Raw genomic sequence first — 17,771 nt, 5'->3', positions numbered from 1 at the left:
ATAACTCAGATATTGAAGCGTATTTCTTAATATAAAAACAAAAAAGAAAATATTGAAAATGTAAGATTACAGACAAGTATAATTTCAACTTTCACATTGGGTTAGTGGTTAAACTCGCAATATATATCTGTAAAATGAGTGATGGTGTCAGTGGATTCATAAATACACCTGAATTAAAAAACGGATAAATTAAATTACCTCAGTTATTCCTGTTCATGGTCTTAATAGAAACTATGTTAAATATTTTAGGGAGGAAAACATATATATCTACTATCACAGTTATTGGCAGTTTAGATTCACAAATCCATGTCTTTGGACTGTGGAAGGAATATTACGTGGACAAAGAGAAGACATGCAAACTTAATGTTTTAAATGTGAGGCAACTGTATCCTGATCCCATTTGGTGGCATGTAAAGTACCACTGTTCACCAGTTAGTCATAAAGAGGTGTATTTTTCTGCAGCATCACATAACTGTGAAAAAGCAACTGTGGGATTTTATGAAAAGACTGAACTGCAGGATCCTCGCCTCATTCAGTGTTTACAATAAATTATTGTATTTAATTTCCCAAATCTCTGACTGGTCATTTTATAATTTTCTGGAAAGGAAAAATTACTTTAAAATAATTTCTTTCATTTTCAAATTCAAGATTAAGCCACACAGTAAATATACATGTCAAACTATTGTTGCGATTAAAATGTTTCCTGTCAAATGTATTTTAAAGTCATTTCAAAATGTGTGTTTTTACAAGACATTTCACAATGCTTCGGTCATTTTATCCAATATAAACTGTACGGAGTACAGACTTTTATACTAATTCATTCATTCTCCTTTCCTTTTTATGTATCTTGTGTTTTCCGCAAAAACCCAAAACACAAGTTACTTTTACAGCTATTCTTACACCTAGGCAACTTGTTCTACTTTTAGACAAATAATGTGTTTTTATACAATTTTGAGCACATTTTAAATTTAATTTATTGTATTTTGTATTTACTGCACTCGAGGATACATTCAAAGTTCTTGACATTTTCCGGATCGACTGGCCTTCATGTCTTAAAGTGATGATGGCCGGTCGTTTCTCTTTCCTGAGATGAGTCATTCTCGCCATAATATGATTTACAACAGTAGTCAAATAGAGTTATCCATTGTGCACTAAGCCTACCTCTGAACAACACAACTGATGGAAGTAATTCCACAAATTGACTCTTGACAAGGCACGTGTGTTAATTCAAAACCATTTCAGGTGACGACCTCATGAAGCTGACTGAGAGAAGCCACGAGTGTGCAAAGCTGTCATCAAGGCAAAAGGGGGCTACTTTGAAGAATGTAAAATAAAAATCATATTCTGGATTTTTTAACACTTTTTTGTTAACTAGATATACGTGTTCTTTCATAGTTTTGATGTCTTCAGTTTTAATCAACAAAGTAGAAAAAAATGTAAATAAACAAAAACCATTGAATGAGAAGGTGTGTCCGAACCTTTGACTGGTACTGCATGTGTGTAAAATAGACATGATATCAAGATTAGTCAATTTTAAACACAACGGTTATTGTAAATACAGGAATATCCCAACACCATTTGGTGCCTTCTAGAATATTCAGAATATGTATTTACATTGGGCTATTCTGCACTTATGAGTACTTTTTTGGTACATTTTGATGCTTAAAATAATGTACTTTTACTAAAGATTTTGAATGTAGGACTTTTACTTGTAAACCGTTATTTGTGCACAGAAGTATTGCTACTTTTACTTAAGTAAATACCATAGGTAAATACACATTTCGTCACCACTGCTGGAAACAAGGCTTTGAGTCAGTAAAATCTTAGGGTGTTTATTTGTGTCTATTATTTAATATATTATGCACAATATTGATTGGAGTATTTGAATACTATATATTTTTAATTTATCCTCCATTGCCCTGCAGTGGGACAACCCTGAAGTGATGGAGACGGTGGGGAGTTTCCCTGTTGACAGCAGCAGCAGCAGCAGCACACTGACTCCCTCACTCAGCTAGCCGGCCAGCTAGCTAGCTGCACCCTGCACCCTTTGGTCTACACGAAACTAACTACACTTTCACCAGATATCCACCATGGATTTAAATAATATTGTTTCACAACTTGAGAATACCAACGAGGAGGAAACCGAGAAGCTTCTGCTGCAGTACAATCGAGAGGTAAGTCTCGTTTTACGTGGACCAAAACAAACGACGGTGCTAACGTTAGCTAGCTAAACAACTAGCTTAGAGTTAGCTAAACATATTTAGCAGCCGAATGAGCTAAGATGTTTACACTTTCGTATGATATATGATAGCTGTATTGCATCGTTTAACATATCACACTAAACATATGAATGAGGCAACCCGGAGTTGTATGTTGTTTCCAACACCATCCTCCTGATAATGCTAATGCTGTCTGCTCACTAACTATATTACTGCTCGTAGAGTTAGCAATATTAGCATACTTTAGCTTCTTATTGGAGTTCTCTGGGAAATATGTATATTCGTTTCAAAGAGGCTGGGGTTTATTGTATTATACTTTGCATGTTAATTCAATATCTATGACCATTCAGGCTAAGTTGTTCGGTTCAATGAGCATCTTATATGTTTCAGAACAGTCACACCTTCAGTTTTGACCAAACGGAAGAGAGCCTGCGGATTGTAAGTACTACTTATTATCTGAGAGGTTGGTTATTAGATGAACACGGTGGCCCAGTTATGTTATTATCTATATCTGTGCTATTCTGTGTCATCTCAGAAGCTGTGCCAGGGCGTGTTGTCAGTTCTGGGCAGGCAGGTGCAGCCCAGCTGTCAGAAGACATGTCTGGAGACACTCCGCATCCTGTCCAGAGACAAGCGTGTCCTCGGCCCTGTAGCCACCAGGGAGGGCATGTTGATCCTGGGAGGACTGGCCAGGCTGAATCCTGGAGAAGAAGGAGATGAGAACCAGAAAAATGGTCTGGAAGACACCCAGTCAGAGGAGGAGGAGAGGGTGGTGGTGGAGGCCTTGAAGTGCCTATGCAATGTGGTTTATAACAGTCCTGCGGCTCAGCAGGTCTGTGTAGACGTGCAGCTTGCTCATGGCCTGTGTGCCATTCTGCACACGGCCCGCACATGGCACCATGAGGTGGGTCTCTTCACGCTGCGCCTGGTCTTCCTGCTGTCTGCACTGAGACCAGATGTGCGAGGGGTTTTTCGGAGAGAATTGCATGCTGTAAGACTACTGACGGAGGTCCTGGAGTTTACCCTAGATGTGAGCTGGGTTGGTCCCTATGAAGCTGCCCCTCCAGATCCACAGGCCCTGCCTATGCCTGCAGAAAACAATGAGAGAACAATGGAGGCACTCAAAGCCTTGTTCAACCTCACACTGTCTGACACTGGTGGTGAGGTGAGTTGATGATGGGTTGTACATCTGTTGACCGCTAGTCGTTTTTTTTTTTTTTCTGTTAATCATTATGTATGTAAGTGTAAAGAGCAGATCAAGTATGCATCATCAGAAAAGTAAATGTTTCTGTCTTATCCATTTAGTCAATTAAAGATTAGACTGTCCTGGTCCACAAGGATCATTCATCTGCTGCAACAACAGCAGAAACATTATATCTATCTCTTGGGGGTCAGACAAACCGACCAGACATCAAAGAACATGTCGGTTTGTTTTGCATCACTTCCCATGGCCTGTGTCTTAGCCAAATGTATGCACTTGAACACTTTGCAAACACCATAACCAAAGGCCAGCTAGCATGTGCATTCTGTGTCAGATGTACAGGCAATAAGTACACCGTAGTCTGTATTTGTCATTCAAAAAGGAAAACAGGAAGATCTTAGATTTAATACATAAAAGCAGTTTGTTGAACACTTTCACAGCACCCTCCCTTCTTTGCAGTTTGCTTGTTCCCTCACTGCAGCTTTTGTTCTCTTGCACTGATTTGCTTAAGCTGAACAGCCAAACAGGATGATGTTAACCATCAAAACAACCGGCTTAAGGTGTCACGGCCTTTAGTCATGTGACAGTGAGCCACTAAAACACAGCATTATGTTTGTACACCCGTGCTTTTCCCTTATATGACCAAATGTTCTGTTCATACTGCTCACACACAAAGGCCAAAATAAATGTATCATCCTGTGAATGAAATGAGACAGTATTTTGTTGATATCTTTTTGGTTTTTAAAGTAGTTATTAGGGCATAGTTTGTAGTTACAGATCATTTATGATAATCATTCTCCAAATTGGCTGTCTTGCCACATTTCATGCAATTTGGACCGAAGGCGACACATGACCGCCTCTGATACCGTGTAAGTCCTAATGACACCAAATGTAGGTGTTAGTTCTCAAGTTTGACCCTGCTCTCCTCTTTGACACTGTAGAAATCTAAGCTTCCTATTCCTTGTCCTTTTATAAATCTAGACTCAAAGCTTTGATCTCACTCTACCTCCTAGCTCTCCTCTTTTTGCACTTTAGACGAGCTGTGATGCCCCATAGATTTCTTGGCAGGTGTTTTTGCAGTTAGGCCTTATTGTCCATATCCTTATCCTTGTAGCGTAAGAACTTCTGTATCTAAGTGTTTTGCTTAACTTCTGAATATAACACTTTCTGCTTGAATTCATTTTTTTGTACATCCTTGATTTGATAGGAGGATGACCACCAGTTCCGAATCATCGCTGCCATCCTGCGTCATCTGCTGATGCTGAAGACTGAGACTGAGGATAAAACAGAGGAAGCTCACAGGTGGGATGTCTGTTAATATCTGAATCTGTTTTAGTCGTCTACACCCTGAATATTGAATGAAGGCACTCTGCTCGTTGAAACTTGTAAAACTGGTCAGACTCATTTGAAACGGATTTGCATTGAAAGTCACAGACTGACAAAGGGCTTTCACCGCTCAACACACTAACTTGTGTAGATGGTCTGATGGCAGACTTCCGTGCCGTTTGAAAAGCTACGATGTTTCTTTGGAGCCTTGTTGGGTGTTCTATCTTGTAGATGTTCTCAGCTGTCTTGCCACTGCAGCAGCAGCATCTTATTCACATGGTAATTTAATTCAGGAATGCAAAGAATCTGTGGCCATAGACCAAATTTAAAGAGTGTCGTATAAAAGAGACCGATGTTTCCCTTGACCTATCAACTCAATGGCTGAACAGGTCATGCGACTTTGGCCCATTGACCGACATGACTTTGTTAAGATACTATGACGTGTTTTATCTATACTGTAATTTGACTTGTTTTCATCATAGTTCTCAACATACCAGAAGTCGCGTTAACCGAATATTTTCCGTCTATGACGGAATTTTTCGAACAATGACGGAAAAATCTGAAAGCCGTCCGTCATTTTGACCGATTAGAACAAACTCAGAACAGCGCCAAAGTTTCCCCGCAGCGGGGCTCCGGTATTATGCCGTGTTATGCATGCCCTTCCAAAAGGAAATTATATAGTTTCCAAACTTAACTTTGCCGAACAGATCATTGAAATCTGTCTGAGTATTTGCTTTACGCTGTGCGCGCTCCCGCGAGGTGCGGTGGGCATGAATAACACAGCGCTAACAGTTCACGGACCGACAGGTGATGATGGATTTTGACGGAAATGTTACGATCCTGTCCGTCAAAATGACGGGCAGCGAAAAAGTCTAGCGCAACCTCTGCAACATACTATACTTTTTTTCTTCAGAATTACCAATAATTTTTTATGGCTTACTATATTATGATTTACATATTTTTCAACAGTCTATACTATGACTCTTTTAATTACATTTTTTAACATATACTTTTGAGCGCCTCTAAATGTGTCATCATTTGTCTCTTATTGGCTGTTGCAGGTCTACTCAGACAGTATATCAAAAAATCCCAACTAATGGATAAGACTCACGTTACAGACATATAACAGTTGATATATCTGCCCACAGTTTATTAGGCAGAACGTTTCGCTTACTAAACACAGCTGGGGATTGTGGGGGTGTTGAACAATATAAATATCTCTTCAACACGTTCTTTATTAACCTGTATTTCCTGTATATCGCTGTCCTGACAACATGGATGTGTGCAAATGCTTCACTCATAGCTCTGTGTAAGCCAAGAGCAAGAGATGATTCTCTACTTTGCCATGTGGGATCCTTTACTTGTGAAAATGACTCAAAGCTTTCATCTAATGTAGTCATCATCCTTTCTTCTTAAAGCTATTCTTGACTTATTTGTACTTCTTTAAGACAACAGAGTCTTTGGCAGTTCATTACCTTTTCATTTACTTGACTTTTAAACATCAAACATTTGGTATAGAAGACCAACTGCATCATAAATACTTGTTCTATTCATCTGCAGTCATGCCATCAACCTGCTGAACAACCTGCCTGTGTCCTGCCTGGACGTGTTAATCGACGTGCCTGTCCAGGGGGGCCTAGAGATGTACAGTGGGAAAAACTTGGATGCAATCCAGATGTTGATAGACTTCATGGCGAAAAGGATGGACAAGGTAAAGTTCATCCTCTGCAGCAAAGCCAGACAGAACTAATTCATCGACACTCCAGGAAACAGAGAGCTTAAATTCAAACTATGACACATTTTACATTTCTATACTCACTTGCAGCCAGTAATAGTACACCTTTTTATTGTGACAACTTGCATCTAATTGATATGTTAAAGTAGTGCTAGACCTGCACATCATTCAGTTTCTTTTCCACCCATCATGCACTCTGATCCGAAACCCTCCCCTGATTTAAAATGTATTCAGTGGTCCATCTTGCAGCCTGTGAAGTGTTTGTGGTTTGTGTCTCTCCAAGCAGGGCTCCAACTACAAAGAGGGTTTGACTCCGGTGCTCAGCCTGCTGACTGAAGGATCCAGACATCACAGGGAGATCCGCAGGTTCATCAAAGCTCAGGTACAGAACATTTAGACATGATAATAAAGTATGGTCAGAATCTGCCCTGCTGAAGTGACCCTGTGTGCGTTCATGAGTCAGGGTTTGATTGTATTGACAGAAAAACAATAAACGCATAAATCAATCACCTGAACGTCTGGACCTTCAGGTACTTCCCCCGCTGAAAGACGTAAAGATCAGGCCAGAGATCGGCACCACCACCAGGAACAAGCTGGTGCGCCTTATGACACATGTGGACATGGGGGTGAAGCAGACGGCTGCAGAGTTTCTCTTTGTCCTCTGCAAAGAAAGCGGTGAGCAGTGGTCGGGGCATGGGAGGAACAGAGTGCAACCCTACAGATCAGAAAACATGAAGTGAGAGCAGGAATAACTTTGGTTTAGTTTGAGTTTCAGTTCTTTACACACAGCTCCAACACAAGTACTATCATGAGACATATTGGAGATATGTGAAATGGGACTCCCTGATAAGAACATCTGAAGCTTGAGAGTAGGGGCAGAAAGCATTTCAAATACATCTTTATTATCTGTTGAGTAGATTTCTTTAAAGCATGTTTTATACAATAACATTGGGAACCACCTAGGACTAACCAAATACCCTAAAAAGGAACTAACGTTGCTACTAAATGGTCCCAAAACATTCATTCCATCAGTTTTAACATTGGCTAAGATGCAGTACATGGAGACATACGGCAAGTGGAATTAATGTTGGATTAAAACTGGATTACAGAGCAGGGTTTGTAGTTTAGAAGTTAAGTGTGAATAATGAAGTAGTGAACTATCAGATGCATGCCTGCTGCGTTGCTATAGCTACCGCTAAGCTCATGCTCGCTCTAGATGTAACTTCACGATCTTGTGTATGTGTGTTGTTGTCTTGTAGTAGACAACCTGTTGAAGTACACAGGATATGGAAACGCAGCGGGACTCCTGGTGGCTCGAGGACTCCTTGCAGGAGGGAGAGGAGAGACTCAGTACTCGGATGATGAAGACTCAGACACAGAGGAGTACAAATCTGCTAAACCCTTGTGAGTGCTCTGCACAGATCTTAGGGCACAGCTCTCTGAGGCCAACGTGTTTAGTTCATCTGTATGCATTGATCATTTATGAATCCGTTTGCTGTTGTACTTTATTTGTGCTCATCTTCTTGTTCCAGCATCAACCCCATCACCGGTCATGTGGAGGAGCCCATGCCGAACCCCATCGAAGAGATGACGGAGGAGCAGAAGGAGTACGAAGCCCAGAAACTAGTCAATATGTTTGACAAGTTGTCAAGGTAACAATGCTAAAATATAAAAGACTCTAAGAATATTAGGGACTGTAGAATCCTCGGTTGAGTAATTCAACAGTAAGTGTTTTATTTTTCCGATGTTTGTTTTCAAGTTGTTGTTTTTGTTGATAATGGACAGGAGGGAGGTAACAGGACATGAGGGGAAAATGTAACAAAGGTGTTTCAGTAACATGGTCAGTGTCTCAAACCCCTTGGTCGGGAACATTAACAGCATAAAATAGCACAAAGATTAATCAAATCTCAACGGACGGTGGTCAACAAACAGAGAAACAAACAAACAAACTTGACATGCCACTGAAATCTTTCCAAAAGTTACAAAAAAATCCTCATTTGTCAAAAGGCTCGACTAAGATCATTAACTTTTTGAGCTGGAGCAACAGTTGTTTCCCTGCTCAAATTATTCATATTATTCATTGTTTCCCCTGCGAGGACCCCACCTGTATTTGTGTTGACCTTTCCTCAGTGAGCAGAGGCCAGTCAGTCAGGCACAATGGCGTCACAAAGGTAACAGTGCGCCCGCTCCCTGCCAACCGCTTCATCAAAGGAAGAATCTCTTCCTGTGAGCTGCAGCTTTAATTAGGCCCGACTTCCAGCACGCCGCAGCATTCAGCCGAAAGGAAGCTGCCGGCACGCCGCTGCAGCATCATTACCACAGCCCCGTTAATTATCACCTAATTGGTAGACACAGCCGGCTCTTCGGCCCCGGCTCCTTTTATGTGCCGCATTCAGGTTCTCTCAGATAACACATGTGTCCTGACTTCATTCTGAGGAGCCAGTCAGGGAGTGGACTGAGACAGAGGCACAACTAACAACAAAGCCAATTTGAGGGGAACGTGCAGGGAGAGACACGAGTGAACAAATGTGCAAACGTAAGAAAGCTGACCTCGTCCTTGTTAAGCCGAAGAGGGGGTTGAGCTGTAATGAGACGCGTGCGCCCAGAAGAGGAAGATTCCTCTCCTCTTTCTTCTGCTCCTCAGTGGAGGAGGTGTGACGCTGAGGGAGAGGTGAATCCTCAGTGCAGCTCTAAGGAGATCGCTCAGAGCCCTGGAAGAATGTGCCCCTCTAACTGCTTAACTGGTCCTCCAATTAGCACATATTCTACACCCCCGCCCACCCCCGTTTACACCTGACAGACCCCCAGTCCTCTCACTGCTCGGGAGGAGAGGAGGGATTATTTCTGCACTAATTGGGAGGGATGATGTCACATGTTCGTTTGTTTTGTCTTGTTAGGCTTCATTTTACCTGCCGACACTAACCAGTGATCTGAGGCTGTGGACTAGTGATGCCTCTCTGTAAAAAAAAAATGTCATTAGAGAAACCTGCAAAGAAAATACTTAAATCTATTCTGATTGAACCACATCCTCCATCTCCTATCCAACTACAGAACCTGCTCTTTAACCAGGATAAGTTACATTTAATTGGAGGAATCAGTAGCGATTACATGGCCATTTATTTTTGGAATCTCCTTACAACTGAATGCAAATGGGTCCTTAATAAATCGGTGGTGGGTAATTCTCTGATAAACCATCTCAGAGGGAGGGGTGACACACAGTGCAGGTATAATTGGATTAGGATGAAGGGGCAGTCGTGGCTTTGAGGAGATTAGTTTGAGCGCTGATCCTGTAATTAAACTGCCAGGAGGGGGGAGGAGGGGGAGGGTGAGGATGGCCAGACAGGGGCAAGTGGGGTTGTAGGGTGAGGGTCCTTGAGCTCTGGATGTAAGAGGGTAAAGATGCAGGAGTGAAAGCCCCCTTTAAACTGCCCGAGGACACAGACAGTCCTGAACAGAGCAGGGGTTTTGTTTGTATTAAAGATCAATTCAAACAGGAATATGTTTTTCTTTTTGTGTCAACAGGCAGAATGTGATCCGGCCGATGGGGGTCATGCCTGACGGGACGTTAGCACCACTTGAAGAAACTCTCTGCGACCCCCCCGATGACTCAGGATCGGACTCTGACTAGGCACGCCACTTTCAGGCCCCATGTTCAGGCCCTCAACACATCCCAGAGCTGTGTCCCATGTCAGTGTCAGGAGGGTTCTCAGAAATCCAAACAAATGCTGAAATGTAGGATCTGCTTTTTTAACTTGGATGACCAGAAAGTCACCCTAATTTGACAGATTTGTGAATTAACATTAGGACGTTTAAGTGTATCAAATGTTTCAGAATGGCAGATAGTGAATCAGGTTAACGATAAATGTGTTTAAGCGATGTAATTTATGTTGGGCAACATGGTGTATTTAATATTAAAATGTGACAGTGATCCGGTCCTGAACTGGGACACAGCTCACCATGTCCCCGGAAACAGTGGAGGCCCTGTGGCAGCACTGAGACCTCCTCCAGAGAGGAAGTGGACTTGATGTGCATCAGAGACTTTGCAGTGGCATCAAAATGCAAAGGAGATCACCATGGTTACTGTTGCACCTTCCTCATTTATTGTAGCACTCCTTAAGTTTAAAAAAATAAATAGAGGTAATAATATAATTCTTTGCTGGATCGTGTGTAGGTCACTGAAAGCACGTTGTCATAGTTGAAGTGTCACTGGGTCTGAATAATCATTCCTTCACATGGGCTTTTGTTTTTTAACATTTCTCTTCTTTCTGCTACATGATGATTTAGTTATCTGTTTCTAGATGACTCAAGCGCACATAATAGAAACTACTTTAAATATGATATCAACAAAAACTGTAAACAGAGACCCTTGTTGATGGTTTAAAATCATGGGGTATGTCCGTTAGAGACAACTAGATTGGTGAATATTTAGAGATCAGGCAGTGTGGATAGGTTTCGCTTGCAGCTCACACTGAGTCTGTGTTCGGTTGTGTAATTATGAGTGTTGCACACCAGTTAGTCGCCAAGGAAACCTTCTGAATTCAGGGCTTGTTGGTTTGTGTCACTGAAATACCTTCTTTTTTCTTAAATGTATAAATTGTGGAGAAACGCAACCTTTTCTTGTGGTGGACGATAGTGAAGAGATTGTTTCTGCCTGCTGTGGACTCTCGACAGAGAATTGTGTAAACTGCAACGATTGTTTTTCTAATTCATTTTACTTTTGCCAAATCCGCATTATGTTAAATCAGTTGATGTTTTTCTTTTTTTTTCTAGATTGAAATGTTTGCTAATTTTATACAATTCAACATGTCTTTAAACTGATGAGACTTATTTTTGTTGGTACAATTTAATTTAATATCTGCCACTTTTTAAATAAGCCGAATGCAACAGATTCCCCCCCCCCCAAAGTGAAACCCTGACTTTGGATAAGTGAGACTTTCCTTGTACAAAAACAAATAGCTGATTACAATCCAGAGAAACCGAGTAATGCTTTAACCAGAGAACATGTGTCATTGTTATATGATAAAGGAAACAGAGACTGTTTACTTGTTTTATAATGAATAATCATGAGCACACTTCACCTGACCTGAGAATCCTCTCTACTGCCTCCTCACACAGAAAATAATAAATGATCTAGAGTTTGCCTCACAAAAGACTTAACTCCGAGTCACTCGCTTAAACTTCATGTGACTAATTTAATGTTTTTTGTTGCTTAGAAAAGTCATAAAAGGTCAGACATACACAAATTAAAGTCAAAACCTAGCAGTAAGGTGTTGGGTAGCACAAACACTTTTTCCCTTTCAGTTAGTCATGCAGCCGTTTCTCTCGTGCTCCTGTGTAAATGCCTTCTCTTTCCTCCACAGTCATAGTGGGATATATTCAAATTGCATGTTGATCCCTGCTCTATCTGGAAAGCTTTTGTTGTATTTTTGCACACTTTATATACTGTAAATATCAGCACACTTATTTTATGTGAGGCTTCCACTGAAAAGTTAATAAACTGGAGAATAAGAGCAGTGGTTGTTTTTCTCTGACTAATATTACATAAACCTTGTTTTTAAATGACAATTCCTTTATTGAATTTTGTTTAAAATACAGTTAATAAAACATTAACAAGATGAGTGACATGGGACATATAAAACATACATCAGAATTGTTGCTACAGTACATGTATAGTAGTGTTCTCGATGGACACTCGCTCTATAAGTGCTATAAATATGCTTGTAGATAGCTTGATAAACACATTTTTTAATTTACATATGAACATACAACTATGACACACTGTGACTCCCAGATAAACAGGTAAGTTGCACCTTCAGTCCATTTTAGAAAGGAATGAGTCGTGCATATGAACAGGTAACTGGAGAACAGTGTTAGTGTCAGAAGAGGAGGAACAGTTTGAAACCTTTCCAGAGCCTAATGTTTAGGAAATGTCAGCGTCAGGTGCTCTGGCTGGAGGACGCAGAGCTCTTGCTGTCCGTCTCGGAGTCCGTCTCCTCGCTGCCGCTGCTGGCTCCCCTCTGCCCCCCCGCTCTGGACCTGGAGGTCTCCGTCCCAGCCGGAGTTCCTCTGCTCTGACAGGACGTCTGGTCCACTGACAGAGGGCTGCTTATCAGCGTAGGGAGGCTCTGCAGAAGAAGATGATTCACATAGTCAGCAAAAGTGTTTGAAAATTGAGCCCAGAGACATTTTAAGAGCAACTTCAAAGGTTATAAATGAAGATCTCATTGGGAGTACTAATGTTTATAAAACAAATGGTGGTTAAGGCCATTTCGGATGTCAGTCATTAGCCCATATATGGAAGCTATTCAAAATACTAGTTTTACAATTTAAGAAAAGCTGATATTCAGACAAACATTCATTTTAATAGAAGAAGCAACTAAATAAGCTATTGAAATTAACTGAAATAATCTTCTATAATAATACTTTTATGACAAATCATAACATTTAATTATCATATTTTTATTGCATAATTTGTTCACTTAAACCAGCACAGAGGAATCGTTAATAACATTAGTTGTGTGTCATTTAAACGTAATTTATTGATTGTCCCTAGGTGAAACCATGTGGCTTTGGAGCAAGGGCAGTTGGTGGTTAAGTTGCATTATGGGTAATGTAGGTAAGTAAAACTAATGATCGAAAGTAAAACTAATGATCGAAACCAAAAGATGACATCTAAGGCTCTGCAAATATCCATTGTTAGTCTGAATCTTATAGAAGTGCAATGTCAGCAGCATGGAGTATTTTTAGGTATCTACCTTTTTTCTTTTGTTTATACGTATATATCACCAGTGCTTTGCGTTTCCCTTTGGATATCGCAAAAGTATGTTTAAAAAAGAATCTCAAGACTCACACCTTGCATAATAATCTTTAATAAATTGATTTGTATGGCGTTGTGTTTTAAAATGGAACCCACCAGTGTTTCCTGACTCCTCATCAGATCCTCTATGTCATCGTTCCAGCCGAGCATTTCAGCAAACCTCCTCACTGTCTCCTCCAGGTCGCCCAGCTCCATGTGGTCCGCCCTCCGCAGCGGGACCTTCTCAAAGGGTCCCACGGCGTTTCGGTTCAGGAGGAGGCGGGGCACGGTGGAGCGGATTGTGTTCACCAAGCTGGCAAATGGCTCAATCTGAAACAATAGATTTTGGTTCAGATAAAACCGAGCTCAGTGTTCTGCTCAAAAAATGTATTGAACCAATTAGAGGAATGGTATTCAAAATGCTTACCTGTAAAGATGTGCCCATAATGATGAGCAGGTCTGCTTTGGGGAAGTCTTGAGTGTTGAGGAAATATCTCTGAGGAAGGTCCTCTCCAAAAAACACAACGTCAGGTTTCACTGTTGCAGCGCAGAAGGTGCATATGGGGAGTTTATCATTCATTATGGCCTGCTGCAGAACCAGAGAAGAAAGCATTGAATAGAAGGACTGCTTTACATTTCAAGATGGTGTTTTTTTAGGTCACACATACCTTAGCCTCTTCAGCGGGGTATGCAGTGTAGCAGAGGTGACAGGCAGCTGTGGCAAAACTACCGTGAGCTTCCACAAGTTTGTCATCTGGGATGCCACACACTGTAAAGACAGAAACATATAATAACTCAAACCAACTTTGAATCTTTTTTCCATTAGACAAACCAAGAAAGCACAAAGGAAGTTGTGCAGGAAACACAATGTGGAATTTCTAGCGCATCAAACTCCATGCAAGAGATAATGTTAAAAACATTTCTGCAATGGTAAAAAGAATGCAGTGCAGCGTCAACGCACATGGATGTGCAAGGACCTGTTCATTGCGTCTTTAATTTGGATTTATATTTAATGTGTATTTTTGTACTCCTTATGAAATGGTTTAAGTTTAAACAGTTTTTAAAAAATGTATACAAATAAGATCTCCCTCACATCTTTCCAGTCCGTCGATGTTCTGGGTGTACACTCGGAGCAGCAGTCCTTTGTGATGAAGCATGCGGATGAAGTAGTGTATGTAGTTTGGACGGTGGCTGCCGGGATACAGAGCCTTGGCCAAGGAGAAGAAGGGCTGCGGGTCGTTGGAGAAGTAGTCAATGTTGAAAATAGCTTCTGGGTAAGGGATGTTGTACTTCTCCAAGTTGGCGTAAAGACCGGTTCCTGGAGTTCTGGAAACGTGGAAATACAGGCACTTTGATTTGGACATTATGGTGATGGTTTCATTAAAGTGTCTTTATTGTACTTTCTATATCCACTTAACAGTAGAAAGACTAATATAATAGATCGAGGAAAGATGATGATGATGGGGCTGTAAAGAGAACAAATGTACCTGAAGTCTGGGATGCCGCTGGCCGTGCTGACTCCTGCTCCGGCCACCACCACCACGTTCTTGCAGCGGCCCAGTTTGACAAGCCGAGCCACAGAGGCTAGACCCCCCCGGGAGGAGGATTTGACAGCTGAAGCAGATGGACTGCTTCCAAAAAAGACACAAAAACATCTTGATCCCAAATAAGACAATCCCCTGAATAATACCTTTGAGTGAAGGCAGTGTGTTCTCCCATTTGCTAAAAAATGGTATGCTCCCCAGCCACAGTGGCCCTGACGCCCAGCATGCATTGCCCCGATTACTTCTTTAGACGGTGTATTTTTAGTTAAACATACCGTATGTCTCACGACTATTACATGTTTATTTTGTTGAAATCTAGCATCATTTTTAATATAGTACTATGCCTCCACTGTTTTAGTGTTGTTACACTTATGTATAAATGTTTGCATATGTGGTTATTTGTGTACATATGTATTTGCAAGTTACTAATAATAATATGTTTGCCTCCGTTTGTCAATCACTGATATTAAAGGTCTCCTATTATACTGTTTTACATCAATATATTACAGGTCTCAGATATGTACAAAACATGTCTCTGAAGTGTTCGGCTGGAAATACCAAACAGATCGTGCATTGTAGCATCCCATAATCCCCTCTGTTTCAGCCCTGTTTCAAAAGTGCTGATTCTGGGTCTCTTACTTTAGATGAAAATAAGGAGCCACTCCCCTCTGAGAGATATTTGGTTAAAAAGAACCCAATGGTGCTCTAGGAGGAGATTCAGGTGATAAGGTGGGGGGGGGCCTATCCCCCTGTGTGCCTGGGGGGGTTACCTTGGTTGGTTATTGGCTAATGATTACACAAGCCAAAAAATCGTTATGACATCATAAAGTGGCCAAAATCTGATCATCTGACAGGTTTTTATGTAAATGGATCAGAACAAAAAGTGAGCAAATCTTTTATACACATGTTGATGTATAAAAGTGAAAAAGTGGATTTTGAATAATAGGTGAACTTTAAAGTCACAGTTAGACCTCCTGCTCTCTGATTTCCTGTTTCTTACCTAGACTCTATAAAAACGTAAACCTTTTTAGGGTCCCCAGTGCCCACCTGTTATTGAGAGTGTCCTGTCCGCTCATACTCATCTGACTGAGGTCCTGGGCCAGAGCAGAGTCAGTCTGCTTCCGTCGTTGTTTTCCGTACGGACCCGGCCCGGAGTCCAGCCTCTCTGCGAGCTCGGTGAGTCGGCTCCCGGCGCTGCGGGTCACCCTGGGGACCGGAGGCTGGCTGGACCTGGACCTGTTCATCCCAAAATCTGTTGACAGCAAGCCAAAAAATAAACATTCAGCCTACATTTAAAAATCTGTCATTGTTCATGACTTGTAAATCACAGCACAATGTGGGATCTATCCAAAGGACATTTTAACCTCCAACAAAAAAAAAGAATCATTTGCTTTTGGCTGTACCAAATGGAAAATATTTAGTTCAACCCGTATTGTTCTAACTGCACTAATTAAATATTGATTTGTTTGTCAGTGATTAGCTCTTCATTTGCTCCCCCTCTTTCTTCTGTGTCCAACATTTAAAAAGCTGTTACACTGAAAGCACCCTTTTCCCCTCACCCTCTCTCCGCTGAAATGTTTTAAAACTGTCAACTGTTGAACAAAAGGTAATGGCTGCAATATATTTAGCACCCCCCCCCTCAGCTATGCTAATACAGTCCACAGCTGTGGCAGCTTTACTGTTCAGGGAAAGCGGAGGGGAGAGCAGAGGGGCGGGGGGGTGAGATAAAAAGAGGGGTAACAGAGGTGAAAGGGAACCGCAGATTGACTGTGTGTCAACAAACCCAGCTGGGAGAGAAAAGAGGATGCCCCCTAACGGCCCCCTGAAAGTGAGGAAAAAAGGGAGAGGGGGGCTAGAGATAAATGATATAGAGGCGGGATTCAATAAAGGGGGAACAGAGGAGTAGAGGAAGAAGAGGAGGAGGGAGGTTTCTTTTCCAAAGCTATTCTAGGCCTTCAAACAACTTCCATGAGGGATGAGTGTGAGTGATCAGGCAAAGGCAGCGGACAAGGAAACAAAAGAGCTACATCCCATAAAACACCACTGCTTCAGAGGGCGGCAGGGAGATAAGACCAGCTTTTCTCCCGGAGCACCTTATCCCCTCTGGACGGGACAGCAGAGGTCACTGAAAGCTTACTGAGCTGCAGCAAAAAAGAAAACACAATACCAGCCTTTCAGATGAAAATGTAAATGTGATGTAAACGTGCTTTTAGCTTAAAAACATGTACACTTTGGCCTCTAACCACTTTAGATAACCCGGGATAAAGTAGTATCCAAACTTTCTTTTAAGGAGCTCAATCTTCTTTCACTTTGCCTCCTTACAAAAGATTGAAGCCCCCACATTACTACCATTTCTTTCCCTCCCTGCACATCCTAAAGAACTATTAAAAACAGCGGGAGGGTGAGGGTCTCGGCTTTTGTCCGACACCTCTAAAAAAGACACTGCTGAGTACATGCAATAAATCACCAGCCCAGTTATTAAGGTCTCACACTGATGGTGTGCAGAGGCAGAGCCAGAGAGTCAACACACCCTCTGATCATATCTGCAAAAGTCACACTCACATAAAAAGTCATGTGAAAAAAGGCCAGAATGACCTAGAACAACAAATAGAGCACACAGGTGTTTTTTCTCCTGGGATGATATTGAAACCTGTAGGGTGGCAGCAGGTTACAACCAGTCAGAACAGAGCAGCAAAGGGCCATGTTTACAAAATGGAGGACACTTCAGCAACAACTTGAAACAAAAAAACTGAAGAAGTTTTTGTCGGTTTTAAAAACAACATGAAGTCCGGTGCGCATATTTATTTTTATGAGATCAAATGCTTTTTTGTGTTTTTTAAACACTTAATAAAGGCCTAACTGTGCCACAAATACCATTATTATTCTTTAATGGCAAATAAATCCCTGTGTAAATGACAAAAGGCTTTAAAAGGATTTGACAGCCCCCCCC

General features: G+C 41.4%; 2 protein-coding genes across 4 annotated transcripts in view; one reads left to right on the top strand and one right to left on the bottom strand.

Annotated features, from left to right (window-relative positions):
- The first annotated feature begins 1,974 nt into the window (after window positions 1–1,974).
- On the top strand, window positions 1,975–11,994 carry ric8b (RIC8 guanine nucleotide exchange factor B). Of its 2 annotated transcripts, none has more exons than XM_010774426.1 (10): window positions 1,975–2,174; window positions 2,610–2,657; window positions 2,755–3,384; window positions 4,628–4,722; window positions 6,307–6,457; window positions 6,768–6,863; window positions 7,012–7,156; window positions 7,741–7,885; window positions 8,014–8,133; window positions 10,004–11,994. In XM_010774426.1, the coding sequence occupies exons 1-10, from the start codon at window positions 2,091–2,093 to the stop codon at window positions 10,107–10,109; spliced, it is 1,620 nt and encodes a 539-aa protein (XP_010772728.1). In that variant the 5' UTR covers window positions 1,975–2,090; the 3' UTR covers window positions 10,110–11,994. The 2 variants fall into 2 exon arrangements, with proteins under 2 accessions (XP_010772728.1, XP_010772726.1); XM_010774424.1 differs by having other exon boundaries at window positions 6,765–6,863.
- Window positions 11,056–17,771, bottom strand: part of LOC104948251 (NAD-dependent protein deacetylase sirtuin-3) — an 11,184-nt gene continuing 4,468 nt past the window's right edge. Inside the window, exons 2-8 of one of the 2 annotated variants that reach the window (XM_010774427.1) lie at window positions 15,869–16,073; window positions 14,765–14,908; window positions 14,371–14,603; window positions 13,946–14,046; window positions 13,705–13,866; window positions 13,395–13,607; window positions 11,056–12,606 (exon numbers count right to left, since the gene is read on the bottom strand). In XM_010774427.1, coding sequence (XP_010772729.1) covers window positions 12,418–12,606; window positions 13,395–13,607; window positions 13,705–13,866; window positions 13,946–14,046; window positions 14,371–14,603; window positions 14,765–14,908; window positions 15,869–16,065 — 1,239 coding nt within the window. In that variant the 5' untranslated portion in view covers window positions 16,066–16,073 and the 3' untranslated portion in view covers window positions 11,056–12,417. The remainder of the gene's footprint in view (window positions 12,607–13,394; window positions 13,608–13,704; window positions 13,867–13,945; window positions 14,047–14,370; window positions 14,604–14,764; window positions 14,909–15,868; window positions 16,074–17,771) is intronic. The other variant, XM_010774428.1, reaches the window with a different exon arrangement.

Source organism: Notothenia coriiceps, unplaced genomic scaffold, assembly GCF_000735185.1.
Source record: "Notothenia coriiceps isolate Sejong01 unplaced genomic scaffold, NC01 NC01_scaffold00014015, whole genome shotgun sequence".
Classification (NCBI taxonomy): domain Eukaryota; kingdom Metazoa; phylum Chordata; class Actinopteri; order Perciformes; family Nototheniidae; genus Notothenia; species Notothenia coriiceps.
The sequence above is the reverse complement of the archived record's forward strand: the minus strand, read 5'-3'. Positions and strand labels throughout refer to the sequence as shown.

What these genes read in the sequence shown, in the direction of transcription:
- ric8b (XM_010774424.1), top strand. Translation starts at nt 2,091, where the DNA reads ATGGATTTAAATAATATTGTTTCACAACTTGAGAATACCAACGAGGAG. An exon ending in TGCTGCAGTACAATCGAGAG is followed by an intron (nt 2,175 to 2,609) that starts GTAAGTCTCGTT and finishes TATATGTTTCAG; the next exon opens with AACAGTCACACCTTCAGTTT. An exon ending in TACAAATCTGCTAAACCCTT is followed by an intron (nt 7,886 to 8,013) that starts GTGAGTGCTCTG and finishes TTCTTGTTCCAG; the next exon opens with CATCAACCCCATCACCGGTC.